A 22,269-nucleotide genomic window follows, 5' to 3' on the forward strand; every position below is an offset into this window, starting at 1 on the left:
TCTTTTCCCTGGGGTCGGGAGTCCAGAACTAGAGGGCATAGGTTTAGGGTGAGAGGGGAAAGATATAAAAGAGACATAAGGGGCAAATTTTTCACGCAGAGGGTGGTACGTGTATGGAATGAGCTGCCAGAGGATGTGGTGGACACTGGTGCAATTGCAACATTTAAGAGGCATTTGGATGGGTATATGAATAGCAAGGGTTTGGAGGGATATGGGCCAGGTGCTGGCAGGTGGGACTAGATTGGGTTGGGATATCTGATCGGCATGGACGGGTTGGACCATGCTGTACATCTCTATGACTCTATGACTATCCCAGTTTATTGCCTTGTTACATTCTTAGTTGATTAAAGTTGTTGAATCATTCTGTTATAAAGAATCTTGTAGCATTAAACTGTAAGCCGTTACAATTTCTGCTGTGTTAAATGTTGGTTTTGATGTAAAATTCTATTGTCCTTTACCAATATGACATTTTCAGCAAGATGATTGAACTCCTTCCTTTTCCAGGCTAGTTGAAGGATTTCTAAAATATCCGTGAATAAACATTTTCTTGAATGGTCTCAATCGACAAAATTCAGTTCAAATATGGTTTCCATGAACTTGTTCACACCAATGTTTCTTTCTGTGTCTGAGTTATTCTTGTGTTGAATTTAACACAGAATCTTTAGATTTATGCTCTTTTGCTTATCTTTGTTGTTCTTTAGTGATTGACATTGATAAAGCTTCTTAGGTGGTGAATAACATTTGTGTCACTCACTCACACTATTGAAATAATAAAGATTTAACTAACTTCACCATTAGGACTCTGAAATCACAAATTCCAATAAACAATTTTTATCCCCAAATTGTAAAATTGATTTAAGTCTGTTTCTGAATAATTTACTTAACTTTCTTGTTGTTAACTTCGCTGGCAATCATTAGGAAATTGTGATATCACTGCTTGAGGACTTAACTCTATTTTCTAGCCTAGTTTTTTTGGTTGGGAACAATTTGATTTCTTTCCTCTGGAAGATTGAATTTGCTTTAGGTGTATGGCAGTTGGCCTCTTTTCACATACTCAATCCAGATTTACCCCTTGGCTGTGAATGGGGTTTTATTGCTCTTACTGCTTTTTTCTGATTCAAAAGCTTGTTTCCCCTATTGATAAATGTAACGTAAAAGGCTTTAATTCATGGTAAGTATAAACTAAAATTGTTGTAGCTATTTAGGGCTAGTAAGTATAATTTCTTATGTTGTGCCCTTTTCTCTGTCTTAGTTTCCCTTTCTCCCTTTCCTTTCTTCTCTTTGTTATTCTTTCTGTCCGTGATTTAACATCTAATGCATCACCTTAAATTTTCCTTTCTAGTTCTTCCTGAGTTTATTTCTTAACCCTTCAGTCTCAGTGATTAAGGACATATTCTGTTGCTGGCTCTGTTTACTCAGGCCCCAGAGGCCCTGTTTTCCTGCTGGGCTGATATCACCTTCAAATTCCAGCAACTTTTTGGGATGATTTTGTGACCTGATGGGTGCAGAGTGAAGTTTAAATCATGCAGCATGAAGTTTAAATCATGCAGCATTAGATGCTCTGCTTCACCAACTCTATAGCCACAATTATAGATGAAGTCAATCAATTTTTATTTTGGAAGCAGACGTAAACTACATACAATTTCACAGTAATGGTTAACTTTGTGGTTGGTTGTTTGAGAAAATAATCTGAAATTAAACTCCCAACTGAACTAACAAATCATAATTAAATTGACAGACTTGGCTTTGAACAAACATTTTCTTTTTCCCGTCCAGTCACTTCCTGTGGTGAGAAATACTTTAACGGTAATATAACCCCTCCCTCAAGTTATTGTATAAACATTGTATTAAAGACTCTGTCCAGCTGTTAGGAAATAATTAATATTTATAGTCGCAGTATGGAACTTGAGTACTGCTGATAATAGAGTCAGATCTAGACATGCAACCATTGTATAAATCAGTATTAATTGAAGTCATGAACTCTGTAAATTGTGTAGTGAGTTCAGTTTCAATGACATCAAGTGTGCCTGAATAAATAGTGTTGCCATGGGATCGCTGCCAGATCCAGTGCTCATAAACATCTTTATTGGATTTCATGAGAAATGTGTATTCAATGAAATGACAATAAATCTTTTCCCACTTGTCAATATGTAGATGATATGTTTGCTAAATGTGAATCCGCAGTTGCATGCAAGACTTACCATACCTGTCTTACTGGGCAATCCTGCAATCAAATTAACGTTAAATATGGACCAGTCAAATGAACGTCCTTTCCTGGATATCCTAGTTGAGGATTCAACCAGATGGTTCCTACTAACCTTCACTGGTTGGAATACATTATGGGATTTCTACAATCCATGCACAATAATATTGGTCTTATTGATGATCTTGTTAATGCAGGACAATAGCTGCTTTGATCAGATTATTTCTCGCTATCATGAAAATTCATGAAAGACCCTAAGGCCATTACTCTTAGTTCTGAAAAGTGTCCAGTCTACCTCAGAGTACCCTGGAAGGGTAAGGTGTCTCAATGTTTTGAGCAACAGATGGGGTTAGCTGTTTCACACTGTCACTGTGCAGCAACATGTGTGTTGTTCACCACCAACATGATCTTGCTGTCAAACCTAAAAGACATTCTGCCTATCCCACATTTGAATAATGTGGTGTATGAATTTCAGTGCTGCCATGATGTCAGGTATGACAGGCAGTATGTCCCAAAGATTGGTGAGTCATATAAAATAGCATATTCTCTTCACAACAAGAAAGATACTGACCATATCCAACTGGCCCTCACTTGTAAAACTTGCAACACAATGTCCAACATTAGAGGAAGACTGCATTTGGAAATTTGTTGGATAATCCTGCGTGTACGAAAAATTACATTAACAGCTAATTTAGGATTGTCAGTCAGGCTTGCAGTGTGGTGCATGAAAAAGGGTAAGGAAGGTAGGACCGAATTAAAAATGGAAGGAAAGGAGCAGAATACTATGAAACATGGAACACAGATAATAATAAAGCTTGGACAGGCAGTAGAGAGTAGGACTTAGAACAAAACATAGGCATATCAGGAAACAGCTAATGGAGCTTAGGCAGTTTGATCACATGACCATAAAAGCAGACTTATCAATCACTTAGGGGTCAGAGACCACCTATACTGCTCAAAGTAACTACACAGCATTGTAAATAAAAACTTAGGGCATAGAGAGTAGATGGTGAGGACAGTTAAGCCTTAAAAGTAACACCTAAGCAGAAGTTCTGATAAAACCCTAGACTGTAGCACAAACCAGCGGGAACGTGAGGCGCAGGAGTCACAAATTGTGAAACAGCAACCTAAGTTTGTAACACCTGATTGACACACAGTTTATTTTATATCAATACTGTATGTTAGTATTGTGATGTGAAATGTATAAATATGCTGTTTTGAGCTGTAAATAGTGGAGTTGACTTGAAAGACCTTTCCCGCATGTCTGTGGTACAAGCTTGAATAACTTAATCTTGTTACACTTCATTCGGATCTGAAGGCTTGATCTTTCATAAAACCATCCATCAGTGTATGTGCATGGGCTGTAAATTAAATGTATTAATATGCAGGATCCTGTTTGTTGTAGACAGGAAGAACATGTACATACACTGCGCTTGTTTCAATTCAACAAAATAGCTGACAGCCACTCATTGGCTCAGTTCTCAGGGCAATGCCCAGACCAATTAACGTCAACTTGCTGGGTTTAAAACTTAAACAAAGTCTGACTGTTAACTGTCAATCATCATTATCTGGTGCCTTTTCCACTGCACTCTCTCTACCGATCAGTGCCCCTCCAATGCCAAACAATTAGCACTCTCCTCCCATATAGTATTAATTTTCTTTTACTTCTTGAATTGATATTCTTGAAAACTGTCCTGATGAAAGCAAGATCAAAAGCTTCAACAAAACGTGTTTTTCAGCAATGTTCATATTAGCATTTAATCTGAAACGAGGAAACAAACTGGTGGATCTAAGCACGTCATTCAGTCATTGAGCATATCCATCAAAATAGGTTTGATTGACATCTTTTTCATTTCTTCTAGACATTGAACTGCAGGTTTCAGGCATTTGAAGATTCAGTCCCAGCCCAGAACATTTGATACAGTGAAGGAAATGATTCAACATAAGGAAGGAGTAACTGCGGTGTCTGTCCACTGTCTTCCTGAGCAATTTAGGATTTTTTTTCAACAATATGATGATAATATTTCTACTGTCAGACTTTTCTAGTTCACTTTAGTTGCCACCAGGCCATGAAGGCCACACTCATGGTTTCAACATTTTTTCCAATATTATTGCCCGTGCATGTGTAGCGATTCAGAATTCCAACTCCTTTTTAACCTACATCTGAAATTCCTCCTCAGAGTTCAGTAGCAGACAAGTCATGTTTGACTGTAGGTTCTGAGATGGTGGTAACTGACCTGTGCAGCTCCCCACCACAGCTGGATCTTCAGTGTTCCTTGAATAGATCCAATATGATTCATTCTCCTCACTGAAAATGCTTTGCTGTTGCTGTCCTATAGTTCCGATGCTCTCAGAAGCCTTTCCCAGCTCTTTCCCATCAAAATTATTCTGTGGTTAAAAAGATCAAAATGAAAAATATTCAAATGAGACGGGTTAATGAAATCCTTTCACATAGAGGAATGTCATGCCTTTGTATTTATTCTTCAGTATTTTGAATCCTTTCAAATGTATAAATGCATTTGAATATATTTTACAGGTAGAATTTAGTCACAATCTCTGTGTCTGGCTTTGAGTCACTTGGATAGTAATTTTTCACATTATTCTGTCCTTTGTCTTTTTTTTTAAACCTTTTTTCTGACGTAACATGGGAGCAGGGGTTGGTGAGTGCTGCTGTACAGTTCTGATGCCTCAACCAGCATGGGGTGTCGTGTTGTCTTGATGGACCAGCCAGTCTTTCCCCAACTGTCAGTTTTATTTTTAAAATTGAAAAGTGATGGAGAAACCTAATTCTGAAGAAGAGTCACATCGGACCTGAAACATTAACTCTGTTTCTCTCTCTGCAGATGCTGCTGGACCTGCTGAGTTTCTCCAGCATTCTCTGTTTTTATTTCAGATCTCTGGTGTCCACAACATTTTGCTTTTATATCAATTTTATACATTCATATTAGAGACAACTATCTTTGTAATAAGCTTACTAAAATTTCTATTCCATTTAAAAAAATTACGTATGGATCTCTATTCTGGGCCACTCTCAACCTTGAAGTCAAGAGGCTTACTAGCAGCAGTGAACACTGCTGGGGAAAGTATGGGTCATGGTCTGTAATGTGTTGCATTTTATAGGGAAGAAAAGTGGAATATATGTGAAGATGCCACTCAGAGGGAAGAACGCTATGCAGGGGATATCTCGAATTGCCGGAGTGGCATGACCTGCCTGTTGGTGTAATGCCATTCCAGTCTGCAGATTTCCCAGGACATACCCAGATGCATACAAGTTCAGAGCAATAGTGTCCTGGATGGCTGTAGCCATGGCGACTGTGGGACAAGATGCCATTTTGGACCAGAGTGCAAAAGTCTGATACCAACAGCCAGGATAGCTGCAGTGTGTTCTATCTCCAGTGCTCCCATCACCTGCAGGTAGCTGATACTTGGGCAGTCTGCTTGATGTTTTTGTTGTCCTTTCATCCCATTGCAGCCCTTTGTTTTGCTCTTCCAGCTTCTTATGGACCAGGAGGAACTCTCTGCTGAATCACTTCCTCTCTGTTCTGTGCAATGTCAGTGCGACATACAGTTTTCTAGTGTATCAGTAAAAGGGTGTATAACTGAGTGAATAGGTGAATGAGTAGGCGTGTAAGCGGGTAAGAATTTTGAGGGGCATGGATAGGGTAAATAGGCAAAGTCTTTTCCCTGGGGTCGGGGAGTCCAGAACTAGAGGGCATAGGTTTAGGGTGAGAGGGAAAGATATAAAAAAGACCTAAGGGGCAACGTTTTCATGCAAGGGTGATACATGTATGGAATGAGCTGCCAGAGGATGTGGTGGATGCTGGTACAATTGCAGCATTTAAGAGGCATTTGGATGGGTATATGAATAGGAAGGGTTTGGAGGGATATGGGCCGGGTGCTGGCAAGTGGGACTAGACTGGGTTGGGATAACTGGTTGGCATGGACGGGTTGGACCAAAGGATCTGTTCCCATGTTGTAAATCTCTATGACTCTATGAGTGAAGTGAGTCAGTTAACACTTGGACTGGTAGGTAGGTAAGGTGGCAGCTGGATAGGGTGCTAAGTGGGCTAGTAGGTAATTGGGTCAGAGGGTAGTTTGGTTGGGTTGTGGGAGGCCAGGTTGGGTTGTAGGAGGTCAGTTTAGATTGTAGGAAGTCAGGTTGGACTGAGAAAGATCAGGTTGGATTACGGAAGTTCAGGTTGGATTGTATGAGGTTGGGTTGGATTGTGGGAGCTGAAAATGCGTTGCTGGAAAAGCGCAGCAGGTCAGGTAGCATCCAAGGAACAGGAGATTCGACGTTTCTGGCATGAGCCCTTCTTCAGGATTGTGGGAGATCAGGTTGAATTGTGGGAGGTCAGGTTGGGTTGTGGGAGGTCAGGTTGGTTAGTGGGAGGTCGGGTTGGATTGCGGAAGGTCAGGTTGGATTGTGGGAGGTAGGGTTGGATTGTGGGAGGTCAGATTGGGTATTGGAAGGTCAGGTCGGATTCTGGGAAGTCGGGTTGGATTGTGGGGAGTCGGGTTGGATTTTGGGAGGTTGGGTTGATATGCTGGAGATCAAAGTTGAAACTTTATTGCTGGAACAGCACAGCAGGTCAGGCAGCATCCAGGGAACAGGAGATTCGACGTTTCGGGCACAGGCCCTTCTTCAGGAATTCCTGAAGAAGGGCCTGTGCCCGAAACGTCGAATCTCCTGTTCCCTGGATGCTGCCTGACCTGCTGTGCTGTTCCAGCAATAAAGTTTCAACTTTGATCTCCAGCATCTGCAGACCTCACTTTCTCCTTGTGGGAGATAGGGTTGGATTGTGGTAAGTCTGGTTGGGTATTGGGAGACCAGGTCGGATTGTGGGAGGTTGGGTTGTGGGAGGTCAGATTGAGTTGTGGGAGATCATGTTGGGCTGTGGGAGGTTGGGTTATGTAGTGGGAGGTCAGGTGGGATTGTAAGAGATCAGGTTTGGTTGTGGGATGCCTGCTTGAATTGTGGGAGGTCATATGGATTGGGGCTGGCTTGAGGTCTCAGGGCATTCTGGGTGGTGGTGGAGAGTCAATTATTGAGGGTGGGGTTTGAGGGGAGAAATTGGAGTATTGCTTACAGTTCTGGTCACCGCATTATAGGAAGGATGTGGAAACTTTGGCAAGGATTCAGAGGAGATTTACGAGGATGTTGCCTGGTATGGAGGGAAGGTCTTAAGAGGAAAGGCTGGGGGACTTGAGGCTGTTTTCGTTAGAGAGAAGAAGGTTAAAATGTGACTTATTTGAGACATATATGATAATCAGAAGGGTGGACAGAGAGAGCCTTTTTCCTCAGATGGTGATGGCTAGCATGAGGGGGCGTAGCTTTAAATTGAGGGGTGATAGATAAAGGGCAGATATCAGAGGTAGTTTCTTTACTCAGAGAGTAGTAGGGGTGTGGTAGTGCATAGTAGTGCCTGCAACAATGGTAGAGTTGCTAACTTTAAGGGCAGTTAAATGGTCATTAGATAGACATATGGACGAAAATGGAATAGTGTAGTTTTGATGGGCTTCAGATTGGTTTCACAAGTCGGCACAACATCAAAGGCTGAAGGGCCTGTACTGCGCTGTAATCTCCTATGGTCTATGTTCTAAATGTAATTGTTTTTGGAATGGGTAGTCTCGCTGGAGGGGAAGTGGTGGGGAGAACTGGGGTGGCCACCCCAAGCCCCATGTCCATGCTCTCAATCATGCACAAATTATGATGGATGAGGTCCCTTCCCAGATGATGTTTTAACCAGTTGGGCAGACTGCCTGTTATTTGTCCCACTTGGAGCTCATTGGATTACAGCATGGCAGAATAGATCCTTAAGTGGTCATTAATTGACCATTCGGGGTCTTGAGTTGAGGTGGGATTGTCACACATTGGCCTTTCCACCTGGAATGTACTTGAATCATTCACAATTACAACCTACCTAATGTATAGGCTACTCACCTCCTTCCTTACCTTTAGCAGGCCCAAGATATTCAGCTCTCAAAATCAGAGATATTTACAGAAGGTGTGGAGGATTAGGCCATTGGAGGTTCATAGATCCTGAGCAATGTCCACAGAGGTCAGTGCATTTGGACTTCTGTGGTGTTCTGATAAGCATCTTGGGCCATATGTCTGAGCTCCAAGGTCTGCAGACAGTAAGATGTGGCCAATAGTTTTAAGTTAACAACCTTGCAGTGAAGAACCTTACCTTAGTTTGACATTTTGGTATTGTTAGATGGCTGTATGCTGCATCTGGGACATTCTGACAATTCTTTTTGGGAGTCCTGGAGAGCGAAATTTGAAAAGGTAATAAATAGAAAAATAAATATTAATGTTGATAGTTCTTGTTTGAAATACAATGCTATTCAATTGGATTAGCTACTGTTACAATGTGGTAAGAAATCCATGTAACAGTTTGCATTTGTCCTACTCCTTCCTCTTTGCTTGCTGTGCTCTGCCTGAAGGCACAGGGCTGTGATTCCCACTGTTCAATAAGGGCTTTAGGACACAGGAGCAACTTTGTGATTATGTCAAGGAGATGGTCCCCACTGGGTATAAGTAGCACAATGTGAGCATCATAGAGTCATACAGCACAGAAGCAGACTCTTTAGCTCAACTTGATCAGGGTTTTGCCCCAACTTGAGAGATGAGATAAGAACAGATTGATTGAAAGTGGTTAGATAGAGAGCAGTACATGTTGAGATAGTTTTTTTAATAAAGTAAAAGTAAGATCAGAATTGGCACATCTCAGATAGCCATGTATGGTAATAATTAGTATTTATGTACAAAAAACTGTTATAGAGAAGTCCAAGCCTGAAGACAGTTCTTAACTTTGCTTTCACCTTGACCAGCCTGTCTTGAACCCAAACAGTCAGATATAGGCATAAAACCACACAACAAAAGATACTCCACAAGTAGGCCAGAAAGGCAGGTCCCAAATCCACTTCAGACAGAACAGAGAACAAACCACAGATCAAATCTGATCCTCAACAACCATCCAAACTAACTAGCACTCCAGGAGAATTCGATTTGGTTGGTCACATGCGTGCTATAGCCTGGAGCTATGGAAAGCAATGGTAGAAACTCTAATTTTATCTTCCAACAAAATGCTGACCAGGGGTCTCTCCCATTCTTGTCACCTACCGTTGGTACATGTGATGGAGCTCCAAGGTTCATACTCAACCTTTGGTCATTACTTCCTGGAGTGGAATTTGAGCATGGAGCTCAGGAGCAGAGATACTACTCTCTGCGCCACAAGACCTCAGATCCTTATTTACAGAATCACTATTTTTGTAATGTATTTTTGAATAATAAAAATAAATTATAGCTGCTTGTGCTCAAATGATTTGAAATGCATGCCCATTGGAATAATTGCATTTAGTAACTTGAAGTGAAAAACTGACTTAAAACCTGAGCAGTACTTACTTGTTCATAAAATACGCAAATAACATCATAATAGTGACTGACAGGGAAACCAGGATGGTGGATGACATGATAGCTGCAATTTCTTGTTTCGCTGAAAAATACAGAATTGTGTAGTGTTGCTTATTATATTCAGAAACAAAAGTAGCAGAAAACATGGCAATAGCGCTGAACGATATACAGTAACTGGTTCTTCAAAATTCAACAGAGAGAGCTCTGATTTTAATATCACATATATTCACGTCCAATATATTACTCCAAGTTGTAAATGTAAAAAGCGCATGTATATTTAATTGATGAGGGTGGGTTTAGAACATAGAACATTACAGCGCAGTTTCGGCCCTCGATGTTGCGCCACCCTGTCATACTAATCTGAAGCCCATCCCACCTACACTATTCCATGTATGTCCATATGCCTGTCCAATGACGACTTAAATGCACTTAAACTTGGCGAATCTACTACCATTGCAGGCAAAGCATTCCATACCCTTACTACTCTCTGAGTAGTGGTTTCTGCCACTTGTTCAGAGGAAAAGCCTTGGAAACCCTGGAGCAACAATGAAATTTCACCCTGCCTTATTCTCAGAGCAAACACGGGAAGGCTTCTCCCTGAAAATTGAGTTAATCACTGAAGCGCATTTCAGAGTGACTTGTGAATGGTTCATAAAGGGAATGATGGGTTTCTTGTTTACTTTAAAGCCTGGCCTTGAGCTGGTGGTGGTGAGCCACCTGAATAGCTTCTCAGAGGGCAGTTACGAATCAACATCAGCATGGCTCTGGACCCATGTGTAGGTCAGATCAGGTGCGGATAACTGGTTTCTTCCCCATACAACAATACAATAATTTCATTATCAATAAACAAACACTTCACTTCAGCTTTATTAATTGATTAAATTTAAATATCCCAGCTGCTGAAGCGGAATTTGGACTGGTGTCCAAGGAATGAGCACAGGTAGTCCAATAACATTCACTTGATGTTATTATTCCCTTCCACGATTCATTATTTAATCAGGGGAAGGTAGTGATGCTGTGCTCACGTCACTAGACCATTAATCCAGAGACCCTGGCTCTAGGACATAGGTTCTGTTCCATACGGTAGACTGAGATTTGAATTCAATTAATAGATCTAGGATGAAAAGTTAGTTTAATTAAACCATTGCTGATCATTTTAAAAATCCATCCAATTGACTAGTGACCTTTAGAGAAGGAAATCTGTCATTCTGATAAGCTAATCAGTTGTACCAAAATTGGCACTTCTAGCACTTCTAAGAAAAAGCATGAAAGCTGGTGTACCAGCTGAAATTTACCAAGGCACCAGAAACAACAATAGGAAAACCAGTACAGGATCAACTTTGTAAAGTCCACCTTACTAACAGATCCATTGTAGGGGAAACACAATTGTGAGAGAGTTACTCTGGAAGTCCTCAACATTAACACTGCACCCCATGAAATCTCATGGCATCAGACCAAACGTAAGCAAGGTAACTTTGTCCTGATTATTACCTATGCCACTCCCCTGATGAATTAATATGCAGCCATGTTGAACATTATTTGGAAGAAGCACTGAGGGTACAAGTGTGCAGATTGTAATCTGGGTGGGGGACATCAATATCCATCATCAAGCATGGCTCAATACTATCACCATTGACCGATCTGATCAAATTCTAAAGGGCATTGCTGCTAGACTGAGTTTGCAGCAAATGTTGAATGAACCAACAAGAGAGACCAACATATTTAATCCTCACCAATCTACCTCTTGTGACTGCATCCTTCCAAGATAGGTTTTTTTCAAAGTAACCATTGGATGGTCAAATTGAGAATACCTTTCATTGTGGAGGAGAAAGTGAGGACTGCAGATGCTGGAGATCAAAGTTGAGAGTGTAGTGCTGGGAAAGCACAGTAGGTCAGGCAACATTCAAGGATTTCTGATGAAGGGCTTATGCCTGAAATGGCGATTCTCCTGCTCCTCGGATGCTGCTTGACCTGCTGTGCTTTTCTAGCACCATACTCTCAATACCTTTCATTGTGTTGAGTAGCATTACCACTATCCTCCAATGGAACAGATTTTGAACAGATCTAGCAACTCAAAGCTGCATATCTATGGGCCAACAGCAGTAGCAGATTTAAATTCAACTACAACCTGTAACTTCAAGGCCCAGTACATTCCCAACATTTTATTATTTCCATCAAGATAGAGGATTAACTTCGAAGAGCAGAGGATATGCCACAAGCAGCTCCAAGCATCATATATAATGAGATGATGAAGCTACTACACCGGGTTACTTGCAAACCAAACGTCAGAAAGAGCTTGTGATGAGTAAAGTTAAGTGAACCCATTACCAAAAGATAAGATCAAGGCTCTGCAGTCATGGCACATTCAATTGTGAATGGTGGTGGGCATTTGTGAATCCAAAGCCCTCATATTTAATAATGGAGGATACTGGCACATCAATGCAAAAGAGAATACAGAAGCATTTGCATCGATCTTCATCCTCTTGTGCTGAACGGTTGGATGAGGGGGGATGAAACTGACTACTCTTGACATCAAGGCTGCCTTTGCATCTGGCATCAAGGAGCCTTGGAGTCAATGGGAGACAGTGGAAAAATCTCTGCTTGTTGGAGTCATACTTGGCACAAAGGAAGATGGTTGTGGTTTTTAGAGGCCAGTCATCTCCAACAATGCAAACTTGAGAAGGGAGCTCAGGGTGAATGAACCATTAACTGAAAGTGACCATAAAATGATAGAATTCATCCTGCAGTTTGAGGGAAAAACTGGAATCAGATGTAACAGTCTTACAAAGATAACTATAAAGACATAAGGGAGGAGCTGGCCAGAGTGGATTGGAAGGGGAGCCTGGCAGGGAAGATAGAGGAGCAGCAATAGCAGCGTTTCTGGGTGAATTTCAGGAGACACAGCAGAAATTCATCCCAAAGAAAATGAAACATAGTAAGGGGAGGATGAGGCAGCCATGGCTGACAAGGCAAGTCAATGTAAAAGCTAAAGAAAAGCATCCAATGTGGTGTAGATTCATGTGAAGCCAGAGAACTGGGAAGAATGTAAAAACCAGCAGAGGAGGAAAGTATAAGAATAAGGATGCAAATATGATTGACAGTAAGCTAGCTAGTAATATGAAAGAAGATTGCAAGTACCTTTTTAGATATCTAAAAGGTAAGAGGGAGGCAAGACTGGACATTGAGAGAGCAGTAAATCAGGAACAAAGAACAAGTAATAACAGATGAACTGAATATGTAATGTGCATCATTTTTCACAGTGGAAGACACTAGAAACATATCAGAACCTGAAGAGAATCAGGAGCAGATGTGAGTGAAGTTGGAAAATCTGAAGGTGGACAAATCACCCAGACCAAATGGACTACACCACAGGGTTCCGAGGCAGCTAAGGAGAATGTGGAGGCATTTGTGGTAATCTTTCAGGAATCACTGGAGTCAGGGAGGTGGACAGGAAAATGGCTAATGTAATATCCCTGTTTAAGAAGGGAGGGAGGTGGAAGACAGGAAGTTATAGGCTGGCTTGACTGGCTTCAGTCTTCAGTAAGATTTTAGAGTTCATTAATAAGGATGAGATCGTGGAGTACCTGGAAGTGCATGGTAAAATAGGACTGAGTCAGCATGGCTTTGTCAAAGGGAGGTCATGCCTGACAAATTTATTAGAATTCCTTGAGGAGGTAATGAGCAAGTTAGACAAAGGAGAGCCAGTGGATGTGATATATTTGGAACTCCAGAAGGCCTTTGACAAGATGCAGCACAGGAGGCTGCTAATAAAATAAGAGTCCATGGTGTAAGGGGCAAGGAAAGAGGATTGGCTGACTGGTGAGAGGTAGAGAGTGGGGATAAACGGGTCTTTTTCATGATGGCAGCTGGTGACTAATGGAGCTCTGCAGGGGTCCATATTGGGATCACAGCTAATCATGTTATTTGTTCACAAAACTGGGCAAAGGAACTGAGGGCATTTTTGCTAAGTCTGCAGATGACTCAAAAATAAATGAAGGGGCAGGCAGTGCTGAGGAAGCAGGGAGGCAGCAAAAGGACTCGGACATACTAGGCAAATGGGCAAAGGATTAATAGATGGGATACAATGTGGGAAAGTGTAAGGTTATGCACTTTAGTAGGAAAAATAGAAGTGTGATCTATTTTCTAACTGCAGAAAGATTTCATAAAAGTAAAGCACAAAGAGACTTAGGAGTCTTAGTTCAGGAATCTCAGGATAAGGTTAACGTGCAGGTTCAACTGCAGGTGCAGTTAGGAAGGCAAATGCAATGTTAGTATTCATGTCAACAGGGCTAAAGCATAAGAGCACAGATGTACTGCTGAGGCTGTATCAGGCTCTGGTCAGACTACATTTTGAATATTGTGTGCATTTTAGGGCCCTCTATTTAAGGAAGGATGCGTTGGTGTTAGATGTGGTCTAGAGGAGGTTTACAAGAATGACCCCAGCAATGTTGGAGTTTTGAAGAATGAGGGTTGATCTGATTGCAACTTACAGAATATTGAGAGACCTGGAAAGGGAAGGCATGAAGAAGATGAGAGATTAGAACCTGAGGACACAGTCTCAGAGTGAAGGGAGGATGGTTAACCTTTGGAACCCATTGCCACAGAGAGCTGTAGAGGCCAAGTTACTGAGTGTATTTAATACAAAGATAGATAGGTTCTTGATTGGTAAGGCAATCAAGGAATATTGGGAAAAGGCAGGAGAATGGGGTTGAGAAACACATCAGACATGATGAAATGAGCAGACATGGTGGGCCAAATAGCCTAATTCTTTTCTTATATCTGATGGTGTTAGAAACCCTGTTCCTGGACAGCTCTGCAGGAATTCCTCAGAGCAGTCTCCTAGGCCCAACCACGTTCAGCTGCTTCACCAATGACCTTCCCTCCATCATAAAGTCAGAAGTGGGATGTTCGTCAATGAATGCAGAACGATCAGCGCCATTCACAACTCCTCAGGTAATGAAGCAGTCCACATCCAAACACAGCAAGACCTGGACAATATCCAGCTTTGAAATTTGTGCTGACAAGTAGGAAATGGTATTCAAGCCATGAGGTTTCAGTGATGGTAATACCATTAAATATCAAGGGGCAATGTTTAGATCTTTCTAGTTGAATATGGTTTTTGTCTAGCACTAGTGTGACACTAAGTTACTTACCACTTGCCAGCCTAAACCTAGATATTGTCCAGATGTTGTGGCATACAGAAATGGACTGCTTCAGTATCTGATGATTCGCAAAGGGTGCTGAACGTTGTACAATCATTGGCAATTATTCCCGCTTCTGACATTATGATGGAGGAAATATCTATATTAGAAGTATATCGCTGTTCCTTCAGTGTCCTGGAACTCCATCCCGGATAGCTACCTAAAACAAACAGCCTGCTGTGGTTAAAGAAGGTAGCTCACCACCACCTTCTCAAGGGCAACTACGGATGTACAATATATGCTTACCCAGCCAGTGGTGCCCACATCCCATGAATAAATTAAAACAAATGATGTATTTCAGGATTATGCTGATGTCCCCACATATCACAGATGTCAGTCTTCAGCCAATTTGCTTCACTCCGTGTGATATCATGAAAGGACTGAAGATACTGGATTCAGCAAAGGCTAGGGATGCTGACAATGTTCCTGCCATGTTACTGAAAACCTACTGGTCTGGTCAATTGCTGTCCTATTAGTGTCATCTCAATCGTCAGCAAAGTGATGGAAGGTGTCATCAATAGTACAAACAAGCAGCATCGTTTAAGCAATGCTCAGTGATGCCCAGTTTAGTTCCACCAGGGCCACTCAGCTCATAACCTTTGTCCAAATGTAGACAAAAGATTTGAACTCGTGAGGTGAGATTGACAGCATTTGACATCAAGGCTGTTATTGACTGAATGTGGTATCAAGGAGTCTTAGCAAAACTATAGTCAATAGAAATTAGGTTCGACTCCAGTTAACATTTGTTCACTTACCCCTCACCCCTCAGTACAAAAATCTGACATCCTGTTGCACTTTCTCCCACATCATGTTTGCAGAGCTAGCAATTTTCCTGACTCTAGCATTCCCAACATGGAATGAGAATTCAGCAATAGTTTTAATTTGTTTATAAATGATTGAACAACATTGCATTAAACTGAACAAAAAGCGTAAATAGCATATTTCCGTAGCACTCATAACTTACCAAAGGCTAGTGTTTTGAAAGAGATAGCTGTACCATTTGTACTTCCCTTTGTTGTCGAAGCCATGACAATTACTCGGTACAAAGTATTGCTTTTTAAGTTAACCAATGTGTGTTGTCGATTTGCTGAGTCCACTGTTACATCTGTGAAAGGATCAGAAACAAGAGTGCCAACACTGGTCTAAACCAAAAATACAGCAAAATTCACATATTAATCCACCTTTTCTGTGAACAATGCTTCTTTTCGATAATATGCTTCCCTTAACAGCCTTGTTCAATGGATATTAGGGGTCATTTAGCTCAATTGGCTGGATGGCTGGTTTGTGATAAACAGTAATTCCAACAATGAGGATTCACTTCCTGCACTGGCTGGGATTACTATGAAGGATTCTCCTTCTCCAGGTGTGGTGGGCTAAAGCACCACCAGTCATTTCTCTCTGATGGAAGATTGCCCCTGTGACTTGGTAAAACAATGGTGACTCTACCTTTATTCTTTATACACCACTTCTAACTTTGCTGCACCCACTCATAGAAATAGCCTACAGTGAGAAATAAGAGCTAATGTCCATTAATCAGGATGGTCTTTGAAGGGGCTTGTTAAGATAAAGACTGAGAGGTTGGTTCCATTGGCTGGGGAATCTAAAACATCAGGGTAATGGTCTCAGGATGAAAAATTAGTTATTTAAGGTGGATGGACATTTGAATAGAAAGGCTTTAGAGGGATAATGGCCAAATGTTGGCAAACAGGACTAGATTGATTTCGGATTTCCGGTCGGCATGGACTGGTTGGTCCAAAGGGTTCATTTCCATGCTGCACAACCCTATGACTCTATGACTGAAATGAGGAGCAATTTCTTCACTCAAAACATTTTAGATCTTTGGAATTTGTTACCCTAAAGAATTGTGGATGCCCCATTGTTCATATATTATTCATTGCCATTGCTCACATATTTAAGACTGAGACAGACATATCTCAAGGAATGAAGGGATATAGGAGCAGGCGGGAAAGTGGAGTTACCACCAATGATCAGCCATGATGACAGTGAATGGTGTAACAGGCTCAGTGATATGGTCTGCTTGTACTCCCATTTCTTAGGTTTTATACATTCCTGTACAGAAACATGGGAAAGCATACAGCCAGAAAAGAGATTAGAAATGCTGAAGAATAATTCAAGATCACCTTATTTAAGTCCAGTGAAATTACCATTGTTTTGGGGAGTCATGGGGTGTTCTTCACTTTGCATTACATTTATAGGGAAAGTACTGACTGCAAAGAGTTACAGTAACTCTACATTTTCCAGATCTGAATTCAAGCTTCTTATTGAGTTTTCCAAGCCTCATCTCATCACATTTACTCTATTCATCTTGGAATAAATTGAAGGCCTAAAAGAGATGGTCATGTAGTTCATGTCACAGTACAAGTTGATGGTCTATTGCGTTTGATCTAGTATAGGTCAGTGCATTGCAGTTCCAATCAACTTTCACAAGACTGTTTACTGCTTACTGACACCACTGAACCAGGATAGATGCGCATACCTAACATTCCTCTAATGTGTTTAAGAACCAAGAATATAGTCGCATATTTCAGTGAAGTTTCAAGTATTTGTATAAACTGATCTCAGCTGGTCATAGAGTCATAGAGATGTAAAGCACAGAAACAGACCCTTCTGTCCAACTCGTCCATGCCGACCAGATAGCTCAACCAAATCTATTCCCACTTGCCAGCACCCAGCCCATATCCCTCCAAACCCTTTCTATCCATATACCCATCCAGTTGTTTTTTAAATATTGCAATTGTACCAGCCTCTACCACTTCCTCTGGCAGCTCATTCCATACACATACCACCCGCTGCGTGAAAGAGTTGCCCCTTAGGTCTCTTTTATAACTTTTCCCTCTCACCCTAAATCTATGCCCTCTAGTTCTGGACTCCCGACATCAGGAGCTATGAACCTGTACTCCAAGGTCTCTTTGTTCAACAACATTCCCTAGGACCTTACCATTAAATGTATAAGTCCTACTAAGATTTGCTTTCCCAAAATGCAGCACCTTGCATTTATATAAATTAAACTCTATCTGCCATTCCTCAGCCCATTGGCCCAAGATGCCATTGTAATCTGAGGCAACCTTCTTTGCTGTCCACTATATTTCCAATTTTAGCGTCATCTGCTAACTTACCAACTATACCTCTTATGCTCACATCCAAAGCATTTATATAAATGATGAAAAGTATTGGACCCAGCACTAATCCTTGTGACACTCCATTGGTCACAGGACTCCAGTCTGAAAAACACCCTCCACCACCACCCTCTGTCTTCTACCTTTGAGCCAGTTCTGTATCCAAATGCCTAGTTCTCCCTGTCTTCCATGAGATCTAACCTTGCTAATCAATCTCCCATGGGGAACCTTGTCGAACGCCTTACTGAAGTTCATATAGATCATGTCCACTGCTCTGCCCTCATCAATCCTCTTTGTTACTTCCTCAAAAAACTCAATCAAGTTTGTGAGACATGATTTCCCACGCACAAAGCTATGTTGACTATCCCCAATCAGTCCTTGCCTTTCTAAATACATGTACATCCTGTTCCTCAGGATTCCCTCCAACAACTTGCCCTCCACCGACATCAGGCTCACTCGTTCATAGTTCCCTGGCTTGTCTTTACCGCCCTTCTTAAAGTGTGGCACCATGTTAGCCAATCTCCAGTCTTCCGACACCTCACGTGTGACTATTGATGATACAAATATCTCAGCTAGAGGCCCAGCAATCACTTCCCTGCCTTCCCATAGAGTTCTAGGATACACCTGATCAGTCCTGGGGATTTATCCACTTTTATGTGTTCAAGACATCCAGCACTTCCTCCTCTGTAATACGGTCATTTTTCAAAATGTCACCATCTATTTCCCTACAGTCTATATCTTCCATATCCTTTTCAACAGTAAACACTGATGCAAAATACTCGTCTAGTATCTCCCCCATCTCCTGCAGCTCCAAACAAAGGCCACCTTGCTGATCTTTGAGAGGCTCTATTCTCTCCCTAGTTACTCTTTTGTTCTTAACATATTTGTAAAAACCCTTTGGATTCTCCTTAATTCTATTTGCCAAAGCTATCTCATATCCTCTTTTTGCCCTCCTGATTTCCCTCTTAAGTATACTCCTGGTAACAACTAAGGACGAGGGAAAGAAATGTTATGGATCCTGTGCACCACTGGTATCCAGGGCTCCTGCTAAAATATATGTGTGTTTATTCTAAACCATTTTATAAATCATTGGTTATCCAGATACTGGATACTGTGGAAAATATTATTGAGTATAGCTGTGAAGACCTTAGAGGGAATTCAAAAGGGATTTTCTCACACAGCACCAGGAATGAAAAGCTTCAGTTACATTGGGAGTCTAGTGAAGGTGGGATTATTCTCTATAGCATCAAAACCTACAAGCAGTTTTATAGAGATGGCTTGATGAATTTTGTTAAAGTAAACAGAAACTGTTTCCAGTTGCAGAAGAGTCAGTTGCTGGACAGGTTTAGGATAAATAGCAAATTCAAGCAAAAAGGTATTTTGCAGGTAATTATTATATTCAAGTGGACGGCACGGTGGCACAGTGGTTAGCACTGCTGCCTCACAGCGCCAGACACCCGGGTTCAATTCCCGACTCAGGCGACTGACTGTGTGGAGTTTGCACATTCTCCCTGTGTCTGCGTGGGTTTCCTCCGGGTGCTCCGGTTTCCTCCCACAGTCACAAAGATGTGCGGGTCAGGTGAATTGGCCATGCTAAATTGCCCATAGTGTTAGGTTAAAGGGGTAAATGTAGGGGTATGGGTGGGTTGCGCTTTGGCGGGTCGGTGTGGACTTGTTGGGCCGAAGGGCCTGTTTCCACACTGTAGGTAATCTAATCTAATCTAATCTAATCTAAAAAAAAACAAAAACTGCTGGCAATACACAGCAGGGAAAACTGCACCTATGGAGAGAGAAATGGTCAGATGTAGGGCTAAAAAAACCCCAAAGAATTGAAGATGCTGGAAATCTTAAACCAAAGCAAAAATTGTTGGAAAATCTCAGTAGGTCTAGCAGCATCGGTGGACAGAAATAAATATTAACATTTTGCGTCCAGTGACCCTTCTTCAGAACTGATGATAGCTAGGGAAGGGCTGGTTTTTATACTGAAGATAGGATGTGGAGGGGTGTGTGGAGCAAACAGTAGGTAGACATAGAGCCCACCTTGTTCCTTGGCCAACATCTTTGTCTCAGACTTGCTGCAGTGCTCCAATGAAGCTCAGCTATTAATTGTTTCCATTAGCAGCTTTTCATTCCCTCAGACTGAACTTGAACCACTCCTTTGTCTGTCCAACTGTTTTTTCTCTCTTTGAGCTCTATCCCCACCTATTGTTTACTCTCCCCCTTCTCCCTACCCCACCTTCTGTGTAAAAAAATCCTTTTCCTAGCTACCGTCAGTTCTGAGAAGGGTCACTGGACCTGAAACATTAACTGAGAGGTCAGGATGTTTGCTAATCATTGCATAATATTCAACAACATTTATGATCTCAATTCCTGGCCAAAGGTAAACTCAGGATTTTGATAGTGGGGGATTCAGTGATCGTAATGCTATTGAATGTCAAGGGGAGATGGTTAGATGCTCTCTTGTTGGAGATAGTCAACATCTGGTAGTTGAGGAATGCTAATTTTATTTGACACTATCCGCCTGAGCCTGAACGTTGTCCAGGTCTTTCTGCATATTACCATGGATTACTTCAGTAGCTGAGGAGTTATGAATGGTGCTGAACTATGTGCAATCATCAATGAACAATCCTACCTCTGACTTTGTGATAGATAGAAGGTCATTGTTGAAGTAGCAAAAGGTGGTCAGTGGTAGGACACTACCTTGAGAAATCCTTGCATCAATGTCTTGTCCAATGTACTGACCTTCAGAAACCAGGTATGAATTCCTCTCTGATTCCTATTTACATCAATTAAATCCATGATGACTGGTGTATTGTGACTGTGGTTTGAACTTTGTATCTTATTAGATTAGATTAGATTACAGTGTGGAAACAGGCCCTTCGGCCCAACAAGTCCACACCGACCCGCCGAAGCGAAACCCACCCATACCCCTACATTTACTCCTTACCTAACACTACGGGCAATTTAGCATGGCCAATTCACCTGACCCTGGACATTTTTGGACTGTGGGAGGAAACCGGAGCACCCGGAGGAAACCCACGCAGACACGGGGAGAATGTGCAAACTCCACACAGCCAGTCGCCTGAGGCGGGAATTGAACCCGGGTCTCTGGCGCTGTGAGGCAGCAGTGCTAACCACTGTGCCACCGTGCCGCCTTAAGATATCTAAGATACCTAAGATATCTACCACAGGATAATGATTGCAGGTACAGGAAATAACTGTCAAATATATTTTGTTTGGCGACTTGGACACATATCACCATCCCTACATCATTACTGGATCAAGATACTGCAACTTCCTACATAACATTAGTACTGGTCAGCAAAACTTGCCTATATTTAGTGCAGCTTTCAACTTATTCCAGCCTGGTGTGATGGATCTATGCCTCTTCCTCTCTGCATTGTGGTATGAAGTTGAAGGCATGTACTGTACCTTTAAGAGAGAGTGAATACTGTTCTGAACTGAGAACTTACAAGCACCTGTGGTATGACTAGATGGCAGTGTCAGGGTGTACTGGAAAATTGAAAAAAACATAACATTTGGCTGTGAAATGGAGACCTGAGTTGGTTGCTGTTTTGACAACAATTCAAATTTAACCAGCCAGTTTAAATTATGCCACAGGATATTAAGACCCAATTGAGTTTGAATTTATTGTTTTGCTAACATTGGATCAATGAGATGATCTGATGTTGGGGGTATAAAAATGCAGGCATTTTGAAAATCAGACAGAGTAACTGCCATCGAGAGAAATCCAAGAAATTAAGAAACACTCTCTATCAAAGGCACCTTTTCATATGAAACATTTTCACAATAAAAAGAAAGAAGATGACCCAGGGAGATCTTCAACCGAAGAAGACAGACACCGAAGATGGCAGCGGCTGTGTGGTTTTGAAATTAAGCTGATGTAAATTTAATAAGCGTCTTATTGGAACAGCATGTTGTTATAGAGCTGGAACCAGATAATAAGCAATTAAGAGAAAGGGGGCTTAAAGTTGTGAATAATTGTTTAATGTTCACTTTTAGACTTAAAAAAAATTGATGTTATTTTCCATGTGACCATTGGAGTGCCACAAGGATCGGTGCTGGGCCCTCTACTTTTTGTAATTTACATAAATGATTTGGATGCGAGCATAAGAGGTACAGTTAGTAAGTTTGCAGATGACACCAAAATTGGAGGTGTAGTGGACAGCGAAGAGGGTTACCTCAGATTACAACAGGATCTGGACCAGATGGGCCAATGGGCTAAGAAGTGGCAGATGGAGTTTAATTCAGATAAATGTGAAATGCTGCATTTTGGGAAAGCAAATCTTA

The 22,269-nt window shown here is 41.5% G+C and overlaps 1 protein-coding gene across 2 annotated transcripts in view; it reads right to left on the reverse strand.

Moving 5' to 3' along the window:
- Positions 1–3,934: 3,934 nt before the first annotated feature.
- Positions 3,935–22,269, reverse strand: part of LOC122549302 (interleukin-6 receptor subunit beta-like) — a 70,319-nt gene continuing 51,984 nt past the window's right edge. For both annotated transcript variants that reach the window (XM_043688870.1, XM_043688881.1), the window contains 4 exons: positions 15,786–15,926; positions 9,612–9,702; positions 8,395–8,470; positions 3,935–4,591 (listed from right to left, as the gene is read on the reverse strand). In XM_043688870.1, coding sequence (XP_043544805.1) covers positions 4,361–4,591; positions 8,395–8,470; positions 9,612–9,702; positions 15,786–15,926 — 539 coding nt within the window. In that variant the 3' untranslated portion in view covers positions 3,935–4,360. The remainder of the gene's footprint in view (positions 4,592–8,394; positions 8,471–9,611; positions 9,703–15,785; positions 15,927–22,269) is intronic.

This window comes from Chiloscyllium plagiosum, chromosome 1, assembly GCF_004010195.1.
Source record: "Chiloscyllium plagiosum isolate BGI_BamShark_2017 chromosome 1, ASM401019v2, whole genome shotgun sequence".
Taxonomy (NCBI): Eukaryota; Metazoa; Chordata; class Chondrichthyes; order Orectolobiformes; family Hemiscylliidae; genus Chiloscyllium; species Chiloscyllium plagiosum.